Source organism: Aquarana catesbeiana, linkage group LG03, assembly GCF_042186555.1.
Source record: "Aquarana catesbeiana isolate 2022-GZ linkage group LG03, ASM4218655v1, whole genome shotgun sequence".
NCBI lineage: Eukaryota > Metazoa > Chordata > Amphibia > Anura > Ranidae > Aquarana > Aquarana catesbeiana.
In genome coordinates, this window is record NC_133326.1 from 559,526,482 (window position 1) to 559,539,156 (window position 12,675).

Genomic DNA, 12,675 nt, shown 5'->3' on the forward strand with positions numbered 1-12,675 from the left:
GCGTAAACCACGCCCATTTTTCGTCGCCGCACTTACTGTTTTTTACTAAGCCACACCTACAAACGAATGCCCCGCCCCCTAATTATTGTACGGCTCCGCCTACAGCCACAAAAGTGTCCCACATTTTTTTTTTACAATGTTGGCAACTATGCAGATATCGCATGTGATTTGCACTGCATTGCTGTACACATCAAATGCGATGTCTGTGCGATGCAATTTCAGCCGTACAGTTTGTATGGCTGAAATCGCATCACATTTGATCCAAAATGGTGCAGGGTCCTTTTTTTTTTTTGTCTTCACTGGAATCGGAACGTATGGGTGTTCACACCTATGCGATCCGATTCCACAGTTTGCAGTGCATTCTGCTGCATTCTGCGAACCGATTTGAGGGTGTCATTAACTTTCTATTGACACCTGCAGCCATTCGCAGAGAGCAGTGTGAACTGCCTGAGAGTTAGATATGATGCGGGAACCCGAACTAAGGAGTCTATGTATATCAAAGTATTGTTGAAATCATATAAATTGTAAAAGTGTTTGGAGAAGGAAAGGGAAGTGACATGCTATTCTCAGACAGGATGCAGGTGACTTCCTGTTGGCAATCACATGGAACAAGGGAAAGGGGATTGATAAAAAAAGTCATAATCTGTAGAACATTTGGGATAAAATGTTCCATTTGATGACAAGGGAAAACACAAACACCCATGACCTCATTACTCCATGCTGTTTTAGCAATGACCAAGAGGACTTTCTTAGTACCAGTACTTTTTTACTTTTTAAAGCTGCCAACAAACTGTTCCTTAAAAATAAATAATAATAATGATAATAAAAAATGGGCTGTACAGCAAGTCCATAGCATAAAACTAACAAAACCTCTGCTCATTCAAGCCATTAACTAAACTCAGGTCAATTCCCAACTAATAGCATGTCTCCTAATTGGTTTCCCCAAACAAATAGGCAGAATTTATACCTTTTTAGTGTTTTGTCAGTGGTCAGCCTTTTCCCCAGCAGCAGGCAGGAAAGAGAGAGAGAGATCTGGATACCAGGTACGCTCTGGACATAGAAAAGGAGGCTTTATCTAACCCAGTGCTCTACAAAGCTTCCAGGATCCAGGACCCAGTAAAGAACCTAATTTAAGATTCTGAACAAACAAAAAGTTTGTTTTATCAGGCATAAACCCTTATGGCCCCTCACCATGTGTAAGTATGGACTTAATATCTCAAAGTAAAGTCTCAGTCAATGTATGTGATTGATATGGAAGATTAGTCAACCATGTGGGGAGTATGAGGTTTAGTGGTCACTCATTTTAAATCAATTATGAATAGCAACGTGCATGGTGGGCAGTGCACATATCAGTTTTTACATTTTAACCGCTTACCGACCCATCACAGTACATATACTGCAATGGGGCAGCTCCTACAGGCACAGCGCCGTACCCGTGCACTGCTGCCTGTTTCTGGGTTTCTGGCGAGCGATCACAGTCCCACTACAAGCCGCTGATGGCTGCTATTACTAGTATAAAAAATGAATTAATAAAAATTCCAGTATATATACCATAGTTTGTAGACGCTATTAACTTTCACGCAAATCAATCAATATACGCTTATTGGAATTTTTTTTCCCAAAAACACATAGCAGAATACATTTTGGTCTACATTTACACAGAAATTAGATTTTCTAAAAAAAAAAAAAATATATTAAATATGTTTTATAGCAGAAAGTAAAAATAAATAGGTTTGTTTTCCAAAATTTCTGGTCTTTTCTCATTTATATAATAAAAAATAAAAATCCCAGTGGTTATCAAATACCACCAAAAGAAAGCTCTATTTGTGTGACAAAAATTAAATAAATTTCATATGGGTACAGTGTTGCATGACTGTGCAATTGCCATTTAAAGTAGCACAGTGCCAACTAGAAAAAAATGGCCTGGTCATGAAGGGGGTAAAATCCTCCAGAGATGAAGTGGTTAAAGTGGTTGTAAAGCCTCAAAGTTTTTCACCTTAATGCTCCCCACAGACCCCCCTTTTCCTTACCTGAGCCCGATCCGATCCAGCGATGTGCACAAGCACAGTGGCTCTAGCTGCTGTCTCTCTCCTCATTGGATAGATTGATAGCAGCAGCAGCCGCTGCTGTCAATCAAATCGTGATGCGGGAGCGGGGGCAGGGCCGAGTTCCGCTGTGTCAATGGACACAACAGCGGGACTTGGGAGCGAACCCGCACAGGTGCCCCCAAAGAAAGCAGCTTTTCATGGGGGGCATCCGATGAAGAGGAGGAGGCGGGGGCTCCTACGTGGCACCCCAGAAGAAGAGGATCGGGGCTGCTCTGTGCATGTTTTTAATTTAATTTTTTTTTTAAAATGAGGGTTTACAACCCCTTTAATTAATCATATATCTGAAATGATCATTCAATGACACAAAAAAAGGTAAATTCACTGATGTCCCTTCCATTTTTCTAATGTTTAACAGTTTATTTTAAAAAGTACACAAATTAATGTTATAGCGTCAGAATTCATCAATTATGCCATAAGGCACACAAGCAGCTTAAATGTGGTGAGAGTTTCCTGATCCATTCGATTGGCATTATTTCTCTATTATTACAAAATCAGTTAAAATGATGGTGAGGAATGATTGTTAAATTTCTAGTTGTCTCTTCCATTGCAGAATTTTGGAGATGAGCAGAGACATTCTAAAGAAAGATGAAGAAACACGAGCCTTACAGCTGGTTGTGGCGCAGCAGGAGTCCGACATCCAGTCGCTAAAAGGTTCTGCAATAGCTCCATCCATACAGCTGAACCTGGCCAAGCAAGAACTGAGGGAGCTGCAAGGGAAAATTACCATGGCCCAGACAAAGTAAGACACCCATCACCTCTCCAGCTGAGACTACTACAACAGGGCACACAACATAATATAGACTGAATAGATTTTGCTGAATATATTATCCATATACAATTATAATATAATATACAATAATATAAATATAAAATAATATACTATAGAAAATATACATTGTTAAGGATATATTGTCCATAAAATACTGTACATGTCACAGAAATTAATTGTATTGCAGTAGATGTAAACCCAATCCCTACAATCTCCATTAAGCTTTAACATGTCATTTAACATCATTTCAAAAGTCATAATCAATCTTTAAATCTGCAGCCTTTATTATAATACCTGTTCATCCTGCCATGATGGCCCTTATTCAGGTCCTTCCTATAATAGGGAGACAATGTTCTGCCCCTGTATCCTCATTGTGCCCCAACATTGTCACCCTATCACACAGGCTTTCAATGGAGACTACAAGCAATACCAGGACAAGGCCACCCAGCGCCTACGGCACTAGGGCAAAGATGCCAAACTGTGCCCCCCCCTTCCCTTAGGGTTAGTGTCAGGGTGCCCACATCCCTGCAATAAACCATTGCTCCCAGGGCAGCCACCCCTCCTGCCCACCCCTTGTCACGGTCATGACTACAGGTGCCCGGACCTGACTACAAGTGTCCATTTCTGCACACTTTACGTGGGCGCGGTTTTCTTTGTTGTTTCCATTAGTAAACGTGCTCTAAAAATGCCATGCAGCCATTGTCCAGTTATAGCCATTGACAGGAGCAGATTAGTTGCACTCTAAGCTGCTCTGCTATATGTGTGTGGGCCAGGAGATGAAGGTGACAGGAGATAACCCCCACCACCCACTGGAAGAGGCATTGTCCAAGATAAGGAAGACACTCTGTGAACTGTCACATTAACCTGTCTCCCTCACAAGTGACCCTGTCTTGGCCCCAAATAAACAAATCTCAGTAACATGAATCCTCAGTCTACCTTCGGTATGTACATTATAATCCCAAGTCTGTCTATTGATCTGACAAAAGTAACATTTCATACTGAACACACTGTCAGAAGATACAACGAGGATCAAGCAGATGTCTAGCCAAACAGCTAAATACACCTATATGAACCGTATTTCTTGTTTTTTAATTTGAAGTTCTGTTCAGCTAGTCCTGGGATTCACATCCCTTGCCAAATAGCACTGCCACAAAGAAGGCACCGCTTTTCACTATTGTCCACCTTGGCTGTTAATTCGACTAGGAATGAAGATCAATATTAGTCCTCTCCTCCTACTAAAAGCTCCCTGATCACCTCACCCTCTATTTCCCAGTGCCTGAAAGATGTTAGCATTCTGAATTTTAGCAGATTAGTTAACACCATGCAGACCCACCCACATTGCCTATTTCTGCTGTGTGGGAGACGTTGAGAAGATGATTTAAGGAAAGATTTCAGACATTTTCAGCAGCAGTATTTAGAAATACATTTAAATATTTCTAATGAATAGATCCCTGTCCGAAAAGCTGTTTTATTTAAATATTTGCATAGTGTTCTGCTTTAAAGAGTCACTTCACCCAAAGCTGATATTTCAGTCTAGGGCATTTCCTGGGAAGTTGAATCATCTGACAATATCTTATATATCTCTATTGGTGAGATTCCTGCACTGAGTTCATGAGTTTGCTCATCTGCTGTGCCCATTGTGAGGAGTTCCCACCATCAATGTGCTGAGTTCCCAGGCCAGTACACCTGCTGTGCCCATTATGAGGGGTTCCCACCATCCCTGTGCTGAGTTCCTAAATCGGTACACCCGCTGTGCTCATTATGAGGGGTTAATTTTGTTTATTGAAAAATCTTCCAAACAACAACTTATATACAATAAAACCATAATAAATACATAAAACATATTTACAAAATAATTGAATATGATTATACAAAACAAGAACATAATAAATGGTACAAACCAAATTGTGCACAACACAATCCCTACGGGAGAGCCAGACTAAGGAACATCACCGTCACCATGCATGTAGCCTTTTATCAAAAATATATTTGATCGTGAAAATCTAGGGGAGTGAATCAAGAATACAAAGAAAAGCCGCACACGCCGAGATCAACAGGCAGCAGCTACAGAGTCCTGATATTCCTCCACGCCCTTATCCAGGCCTCCTGCCACCTGCCTTTCTCAAGACCCTGAATCTTCCCAACCTCACCCAGAATGTCCTGCACCACCACTTCTACAGGGAGGATTTTACTCCATAAGGATATCTGACACCGTGCACGCCACGTGAAATAACGGACTACTAGACTAACTAAGAAAAGTGTTTCCTAATTATAATCCCGACGAGTCTGGAATGCCCCATACACCCACTCTGCATAACTCATATGGGGGAGGAAGGGTATACTCAGAGCCCTCCCAACCCTCTTGTACACCTCTATATTAAAAGGGCATTGAAGTAGAAAGTGATCCATGGACTCCACCACTCCTCCACACTCCACTCTCGGGCAGCCCCGATCACTCATGGAAAGAAACTTCAAGTTGCCCTTCACATATAGTTTTCAATGAAAGGCAAGCCAAGCCTGATCCCTAAACTTCATTGGGATTCTCTCCAAATTAATCAATCGCAAACCCACCCCCAAAACCAGGCTTGGGCAATCCCTCAAGGCCAGTGGCTCGCAAAAATCAGAGCTCATGATCCGCTTCTCAAGAAATTTTCTTGGAAGAGATCTGACTTCTCTTGCTGTTACTTGCCACTGCCGAAGCATTTTCAAACAACACAGGGCAACATAAGCTGGGAGCTGTTCATGCTTGACCCTCAGGCTTTTCACTGGCCCACCATTTTCCTAGTCTCGCAGAAAGGGCCTAAACCAGGACTGGAAAATACCAACCCACCCAGGCGGTCTCTCTGCCAACATGTTACCAAGATTATACTTCACAAATATCAGAGAGAAAAAGACTACAAGGTTGACCATCCCTAGACCACCCTCCCGCCTAGGAAGGTAAGTCACATTCCTTTTGACAAGGTTTATTCTGTTCCCCCATAACAGCTGGAAGAAACAACTATAGATCCTGGTATAGAGAGAAACTGGCAAAATGCAAACAAAACTGACATACAGAAAAATCGGAATCAGGTAAGTCTTGATCAGATCAACCTTTTCCCTCAAGGAAAGCTGCCAACCTTTCCAGCTTGCCACCTTGGTATCGGCATTCTCCAGCCTGTTCACCCAATTTGCATGACCATAGTCACCTGGGCCGAATTCAATGCCTAGAACTCAAATTTTTTGTTGGGGCTCCGAGAAGTCATCCGGGAGAACAAAGCTCTCACCTTCCATGCCCATCCAGAAAGCTTCACACTTGTCCTGGTTGACCTTTGAACCTGATGCCTCTGCATACTGCCCTATCACTGAGACCACCTCCTGCGCCTCTGCAGTCCCAGAGATAAAAACAGAAACGTCATTAGCATAGGCCACAACCTTCAAAGGAGGCTCACCAGCGATGCCCAAAGGTACCCCATACAAAAGTCCACTCTCTAGCCTTCTAATGAAGGGGTCGATTGTAAACACATATAGCAGAGGACTCAATGGACACCCTTGACGCACACACGAGCCAACCGCAAAGGGCTGCCCGACCCAACCATTAACCAGAGGAAAGCTTTCAGCCCCTTTGTACAAAATCTTGAGCCAATCAATGAAACCCCCCTCCAGGCTATATTTGTCAAGAAGGAGCCACAAGTACTCATGATTAACCCGATCAAAGGCCTTCGCCTGATCCAATGTCAGCAAAAATGTACCCCAACCAGCAGCCCTACAACGCTCCAAGGCCTCCAGGACAGCTAACACCGCTGAGAAAGTGCTTCTACCTTGGACCGAACAGTGCTGGTGGCAGGATAACAAACTGCCTGCAACTGGTGATAATCGCCAGTAGAAAATCTTTGCCAGTATCTTTCTATCGACATTAAGAAGGCTAATGGGGCGCCAATTCCCAATCATCGAAGGATCTTTACCCTTTGACAGAAGGATCACTGCAGATTGCCTCATGGAGGGAGGGAGAGAACCCTCATTCAAACAGCCATTAAAAACCTCCGCAAGGTAGGGAGCCCGGATCATCTTAAAACATTTATAGAACTCGGCTGTCAAACCATCTGGCCCTGGCGTTTTCTTGATGGCTAGTTTATCAATAGCCTGGATTACCTCATCTGCAATGATTTCATCTGTCAAATTCATCAAAGGAACAATACTTTCCAGTCCTGGTGTAGAGTCCAACAAACCCAACATCCTTGTCTGATCAAGGTTCCTTCCTCCCAGGAGATCGGCATAGTATGACCTGACAACCTCCAGGATCCCTGACCTAGACTTCGTCAGAGAGCCCGTACTGTCCCTCAGGCCATTGACCGTCTTAACTGCTATGCTCTGTTTACAATTCTGGTAAGGGTCAGGCGAATGGTATTTCCCGTAATCCCTCTCCTGAACCAAAGAGACGTGCCGGTCATATCGATGTCTCCTAAGGAGGAGCTTCACCTCAGAGATTGCCCCAGAATCTCCTCCATTCGAAACAAGGCGGTCAAGTTTCCTCTGCAAACGCTGGTAGGTGATATACTTATACTTATCTTGCTGCTTCTTTCTTCCTATGGCCTTGAAAAGCCCAACAGTCCATTGTTTAACAAGCTCCCACCATTCTGACTTGCTGTTGCAAAAGTCTAGGATCGTTACCTGTGAAAAAAATCCTCAAAGGATTGTCTTACTCTCTCGTCTTCCACAAGGGCTGAATTCAATCTCCAGATACCTCTCCCCCTAGGTGGCATGTCTGGGGCATTCAGATTCACAGATAGAATACAGTGATCAGAAAACTCCACTGCCCGACACACAGGTGCCGAAAAAGCGGAGTCTCCCTTTAAAAAAAAACCTATCTATCCTACTCTGACTATTACCCCGCTGAAAAGTGAACCCCGTGCTGTCTGGGCAGCGCTTAATGTGCGCATCTGCCAGACCTGCTTCCCTAACTATCGCATTAAGAAAAAGGTTGTCATAGCCCAGCTTATCCCTGAAACCTCTCCTGTCTTTAGACTTAGTAATGGTGTTGAAATCACCTCCAAATATAACCTGCTGGGCCGTAAAAAGAAAAGGTTTAATCTTTGTAAAGAGGCATTTCCTGTCCCACTTTGTCTGGGGACCATAGATGTTAATCAGGCGCAAGTCCTGCCCCTTCACAGAGACGTCTAAGACCATGCATCTCCCTATCTCTACCTCAATTACCCGCCGGCACGTTACCATACCAGAAAAAAGAACTGCAACTCTGCTGTAAGGCTCGGCCGCAAGAGACCAAAATGAGGGACCCCGTCTCCACCCCTTCTTTGCCAGATGTATATCGGCCAGACTACTCAGATGGGTTTCTTGCAAAAACAAAATGTCAGCATCAAACTCGCTGAGCAAAAATAAGGCCATATGACGAGCACTTACTGATCTTAAGCTGGCAACATTAATGGTTGCCACTTTTAACGGAGTGGGAACTGCCATTAGGGTAGTTGAGGCAGCTGTTTCTTAGCCTCACTACTCCCTCTCCCTGGAGAACCAGCGCGCTTCGTTGCACCCTGGCACTCATCCTCCATAGAGGATGCTGAACTGAACGAGTCCCACTCATCATCATCATCAGACAGGACCCCAACCTTATTTTCCAAAGGCAAAACTTTAGGATTTAAGGTAATTGAACCCCTTTTTTTCCTTCTTTTGCCCCTCCTCCTCCTATCCTCCAACCACTCCATATCATCCTTAGACAAACCAGACTTAACAGCCTCCCCACACCTATCCTCCCCTTCACCCCCCTCCCCCCCACTCCCCCTTCCATTATCTACCACCAGGCCAGCCTCTCCACCATTTTCCCCACTCCTCTGCACCCCACGATCCTCAATAGAAACCCTGCAGCGTTGGGGGAGGGGGATTGGCACCACACCTGACACACCTGCCTCAGCACCTCTTGCTGCCTCTGCAATTTTAGAAGACACAGAAGGATTGGACACGTTTTCGGCAACTGATACCTTACCTACAGAAGACACGGGTACACTAGGTAAACGCACAGACTGGGGAGACACAGACGCATTAGGTATTGGCACAGACTGGGGTACCACAGACTGGGGAGACACATTAGGTATTGGCACAGACTCAGATGGACTCACAGGCACCCCAGCTGCTGAGCTCTGAGCATCCTCCATGTCCAGGCGGAAAAACTCTCTCATGAGCTCAGGATTGTTGTGCATTGCCCTAGGACACTGACTGTAAGGATGTCCCACTGCATTGCACAGATTGCACCTGATGATATTACAATCCTTCGCCAAATGTCCTATACCCTGACACAGAGAGCACTTCATCACTGGACAGGAGGATGCAAGATGCCCTTTATCACCACACTTATTGCAGAGCTTTGGCTGGCCTGGATAAAAGATGGTCAGCCTGTCCCTCCCCAGGAAAGCTGAGGATGGCAGATGCTGGACAACATTATCAACGACCTTTAATTTTCGCTGCACAGACCATCCCCCCGTCCATATTCCCCGATCGTCCAAAATCTTTTTTAGGGGGCTCAGGACGTCTCCATACCTCCTCAACCAAACAGTTAAATCCCCTTGTGGTATGGACTCATTGCGGACCAAAATTGTAACCATTTTAATGAGGGGCTGGCGTGATATAAGCCCTTTCCAGTCCGGCAGGCCCCTACACACGTGCTCATACTTCTCCCAAAATATGTCCAAAGACTCCGGACGGATAAAGGACAAATCATACTCATAGGAACCTGCCGGACTGATCAGGGCGAAGATATCTGTGGGTGTAAACCCCATCTGCAGGATTTTATCCACCACTGCCTTCCTATGTGGGGGGATTCTACCGCCTTCCCATTTTAATTGAACGACATTCCTCCTTTTAAACAGGGAGGAAGATAAACCATTTTCATGCTCCTTCCCTGCTTGCTGCCCCTTCCCGCATCCTGTAGCAGCAACACCAGCATAAGTTTTTCTTACACCAGCAGCATTTGTAGTCTTGTCCTTAGACACATTCAAACCTGCTGGCAGAGAGTCTGAATCAGCTGGGATAGCAGTTTTCTGATTAGCAGAGGCAGGACCCTCCCCCTCCCCCGAACACACAGTTTCTTTTCTGGGATCAATCACAGTCATGGCTGCTGCAGACTCCTGGAAAGTTGTAGCACTACTGCACCCAGCCTCTCCTCCATCATTCACAGGAACAGCCGCTGTGCCTGGTCCAGGCAAAGTCTCTGTATTGTATTTACCTCTCTGCAGACTGAAGCTGACAGTTATTAGCAAATGTTATTGCATGTTGTGTATTGTCTATGGGTCTGGGCTGACTGCCTGCAGCACTACAACCCTCAGCAAGCACATTGTCATTAACGTTCACTCCATCCTGCACACACACTGTACCTGCACCTTGTCTCTCCACAGGTCTTTCTTCCACAGGGCTAGGAACGGTGTCCATCTTATCCTCATCATCCTGGGAAGCCACATTCGGAGGTGATTCAAGCTTATTGATAAAATCCAGCATACCAGAACCTTCAACCTCCTGCTCAGATGTTCCACATTGCTGGGGAGTGAAGGGGACAGAGGCCTCCACCACTGAGCGCTCAGCAGATGTCTGAGGTGCTGAAGAGCTGGGCTCATCCTCCGGGCCCACTTTCTCACTCTCTGCTGTCTGTACCTGCATCTCCTCACTGGTCTCCTCACCCTCCATGCAGGCCCGGATTTACTCCCTTTGCCGCCCCAAGGCCGGGTCCTTCAATGCCGCCCCCCGCGAGGGGTAAGGATTTTTCGCAATTTTTTACGGCAATGGCTGGCGTTAGTGCTTCAATCATCCCTGGCACCATGGTTGGTATGGTGTCAGGATGATTGAAACGCATTATTTCTATCATTACATTGTAATATAGAATGAAATAGTTCAACTCACCATAATGCAGAATCATTGGGAGCCCTGAGCGTGTCACTTGCCACTATGCCTGCCACCAGATGGAGATGTCACTTGCCACGCTGCCTGCCACCAGATGGGGATGTCACTTGCCACGCTGCCTACCACCAGATGGGGATGTCACTTGCCACGCTGCATGCCACCAGATGGGGATGTCACTTGCCATGCTGCCTGCCACCAGATGGGAATGTCACTTGCCACGCTGCCTGGCTGCCACCAGATGGGGATGTCACTTGCCAAGCTGCCACCAGATAGAGATGTCACTTGCCACGCTGCCACCAGATGGGGATGTCACTTGCCAAGCTGCCACCAGATAGAGATGTCACTTGCCATGCTGCCACCAGATGGGGATGTCACTTGCCAAGCTGCCACCAGATAGAGATGTCACTTGCCACGCTGCCACCAGATGGGGATGTCACTTGCCAAGCTGCCTGGCTGCCACCAGATGGAGGAGGGCGGAACAGCGGTGCGGGCAATGAGAGATGTCATCTCTCTCCCCCGCCACTGCCCTGTTGACATTACTTGTCTCCTCACACAGGTTGGAGACATTTCTTTTCAAAAATGGCGCCCGGGCGGTGCAATCACCCTACTGCGCATGCGCCGCCCGGTCGAGCGCGTACAAGCTTTCCCGAGCCCGGCCGGCTTCGGAACGGCGCATGCGCAGTAGTGGGCGGCTTGCGAACATCTTTTCTACGGGCACCAGTGCCCCTAATGAACATTAACGGGCAACCCGAAAGGGGGAGGGCGGCCGCGAAGTCACCGCAGGAGCGGCGCCGCCCCTGCACCACTGCCGCCCCGAGGCCTGGCCTCGGTGGCCTTGTGGCAAATCCGTCCCTGCCTCCATGCAGGAAGCAGCTCCTCTTCTCATTTGGCTGAATCTTTCTTCATTCTTATATTTTTTTTTAAATGCTCCACTACTCTCCTTCAGAGAACTTACCAGTTCTTTCATTTTTCAAAGCTACCAATTTCTCCTCTTCCTTCTCAATCCGCTTCAGCGTTTTAACAACCCTCCGTCTAAAGGCAGACAGGGACTCATCTTTCCTTGGGCCAGGCCCAGTGTCGTCCACAGGCTGAGGCCTATCCAGGGGGTCTCCACCAGGGTCCTCCCCAGGATCCTGGGGCAGAGGAGTAACTCTAGCCCCTGGTCTCTGGAAGCACAGGAGCAAAGGAACCAGCAACCTCACACCTCGCTGTCAAGGAGCGGAATGGCAGTTTCCCACCATCCCTGTGCTGAGTTCATGAATCAGTACACCTGTTGTGCCAATTATGGGGGGTTCCCACCATCCCTGTTGTGAGTTCCAAATCTGTACGCCTGCTGTGCCCATTATGAGGGGCTCCCACCATCCCTGCTGGATTTATATTTATTTTATATTATTGAAAATGTAACACAGTTGAAACACCCAGATTAAGGGTCTGTTTGGACTTTTGCACTGTATTAACCCATGTTCTACTGCAGGGGTGCCCAACCTTTTGAAGAGCGAGGGCCACTTAAGCGACTTGGCAACCAGTCGCGACTCGCGGTCCACAATGAGCGAAGCGGGCGGATGACAGGTTCGTGTCCACTCTACATATACAGGGCGGACACAGACACAGCTACAGCCCGCTCTACTCTATGGGCCCTCCGATCTGCCCAGACGGAAGAGGACGCATCCCCTTCTGTTTTTTTTAGTGGATCAAATTGGAGGTAGGCAGCTGTAAACGGACACAAATCCGTTTACATCTGCCGCTCTATAGAGGTGAATGGAGGGTCTGATTGGGTTGGACCAATCCTGTGAAAGAGGCCTAAGGCTGCTTCACACTGATGCTTTACCCACACCACGGGTGCAGGGTAGTGCACCTGTGGCTTTCCTGCGGGTTAGCTGCACTTTGCCATAGACTGCTTTTATACCCTGTAGGTGTTGT

The 12,675-nt window shown here is 46.6% G+C and overlaps 1 protein-coding gene across 3 annotated transcripts in view; it reads left to right on the top strand.

The window, feature by feature from the left end:
• The window catches only part of LMNTD1 (lamin tail domain containing 1), a 246,028-nt gene that overhangs the window by 53,130 nt on the left and 180,223 nt on the right, over positions 1–12,675 (top strand). For all 3 annotated transcript variants that reach the window (XM_073621760.1, XM_073621758.1, XM_073621759.1), the window contains one exon: positions 2,659–2,847. In XM_073621760.1, coding sequence (XP_073477861.1) covers positions 2,659–2,847 — 189 coding nt within the window. The remainder of the gene's footprint in view (positions 1–2,658; positions 2,848–12,675) is intronic.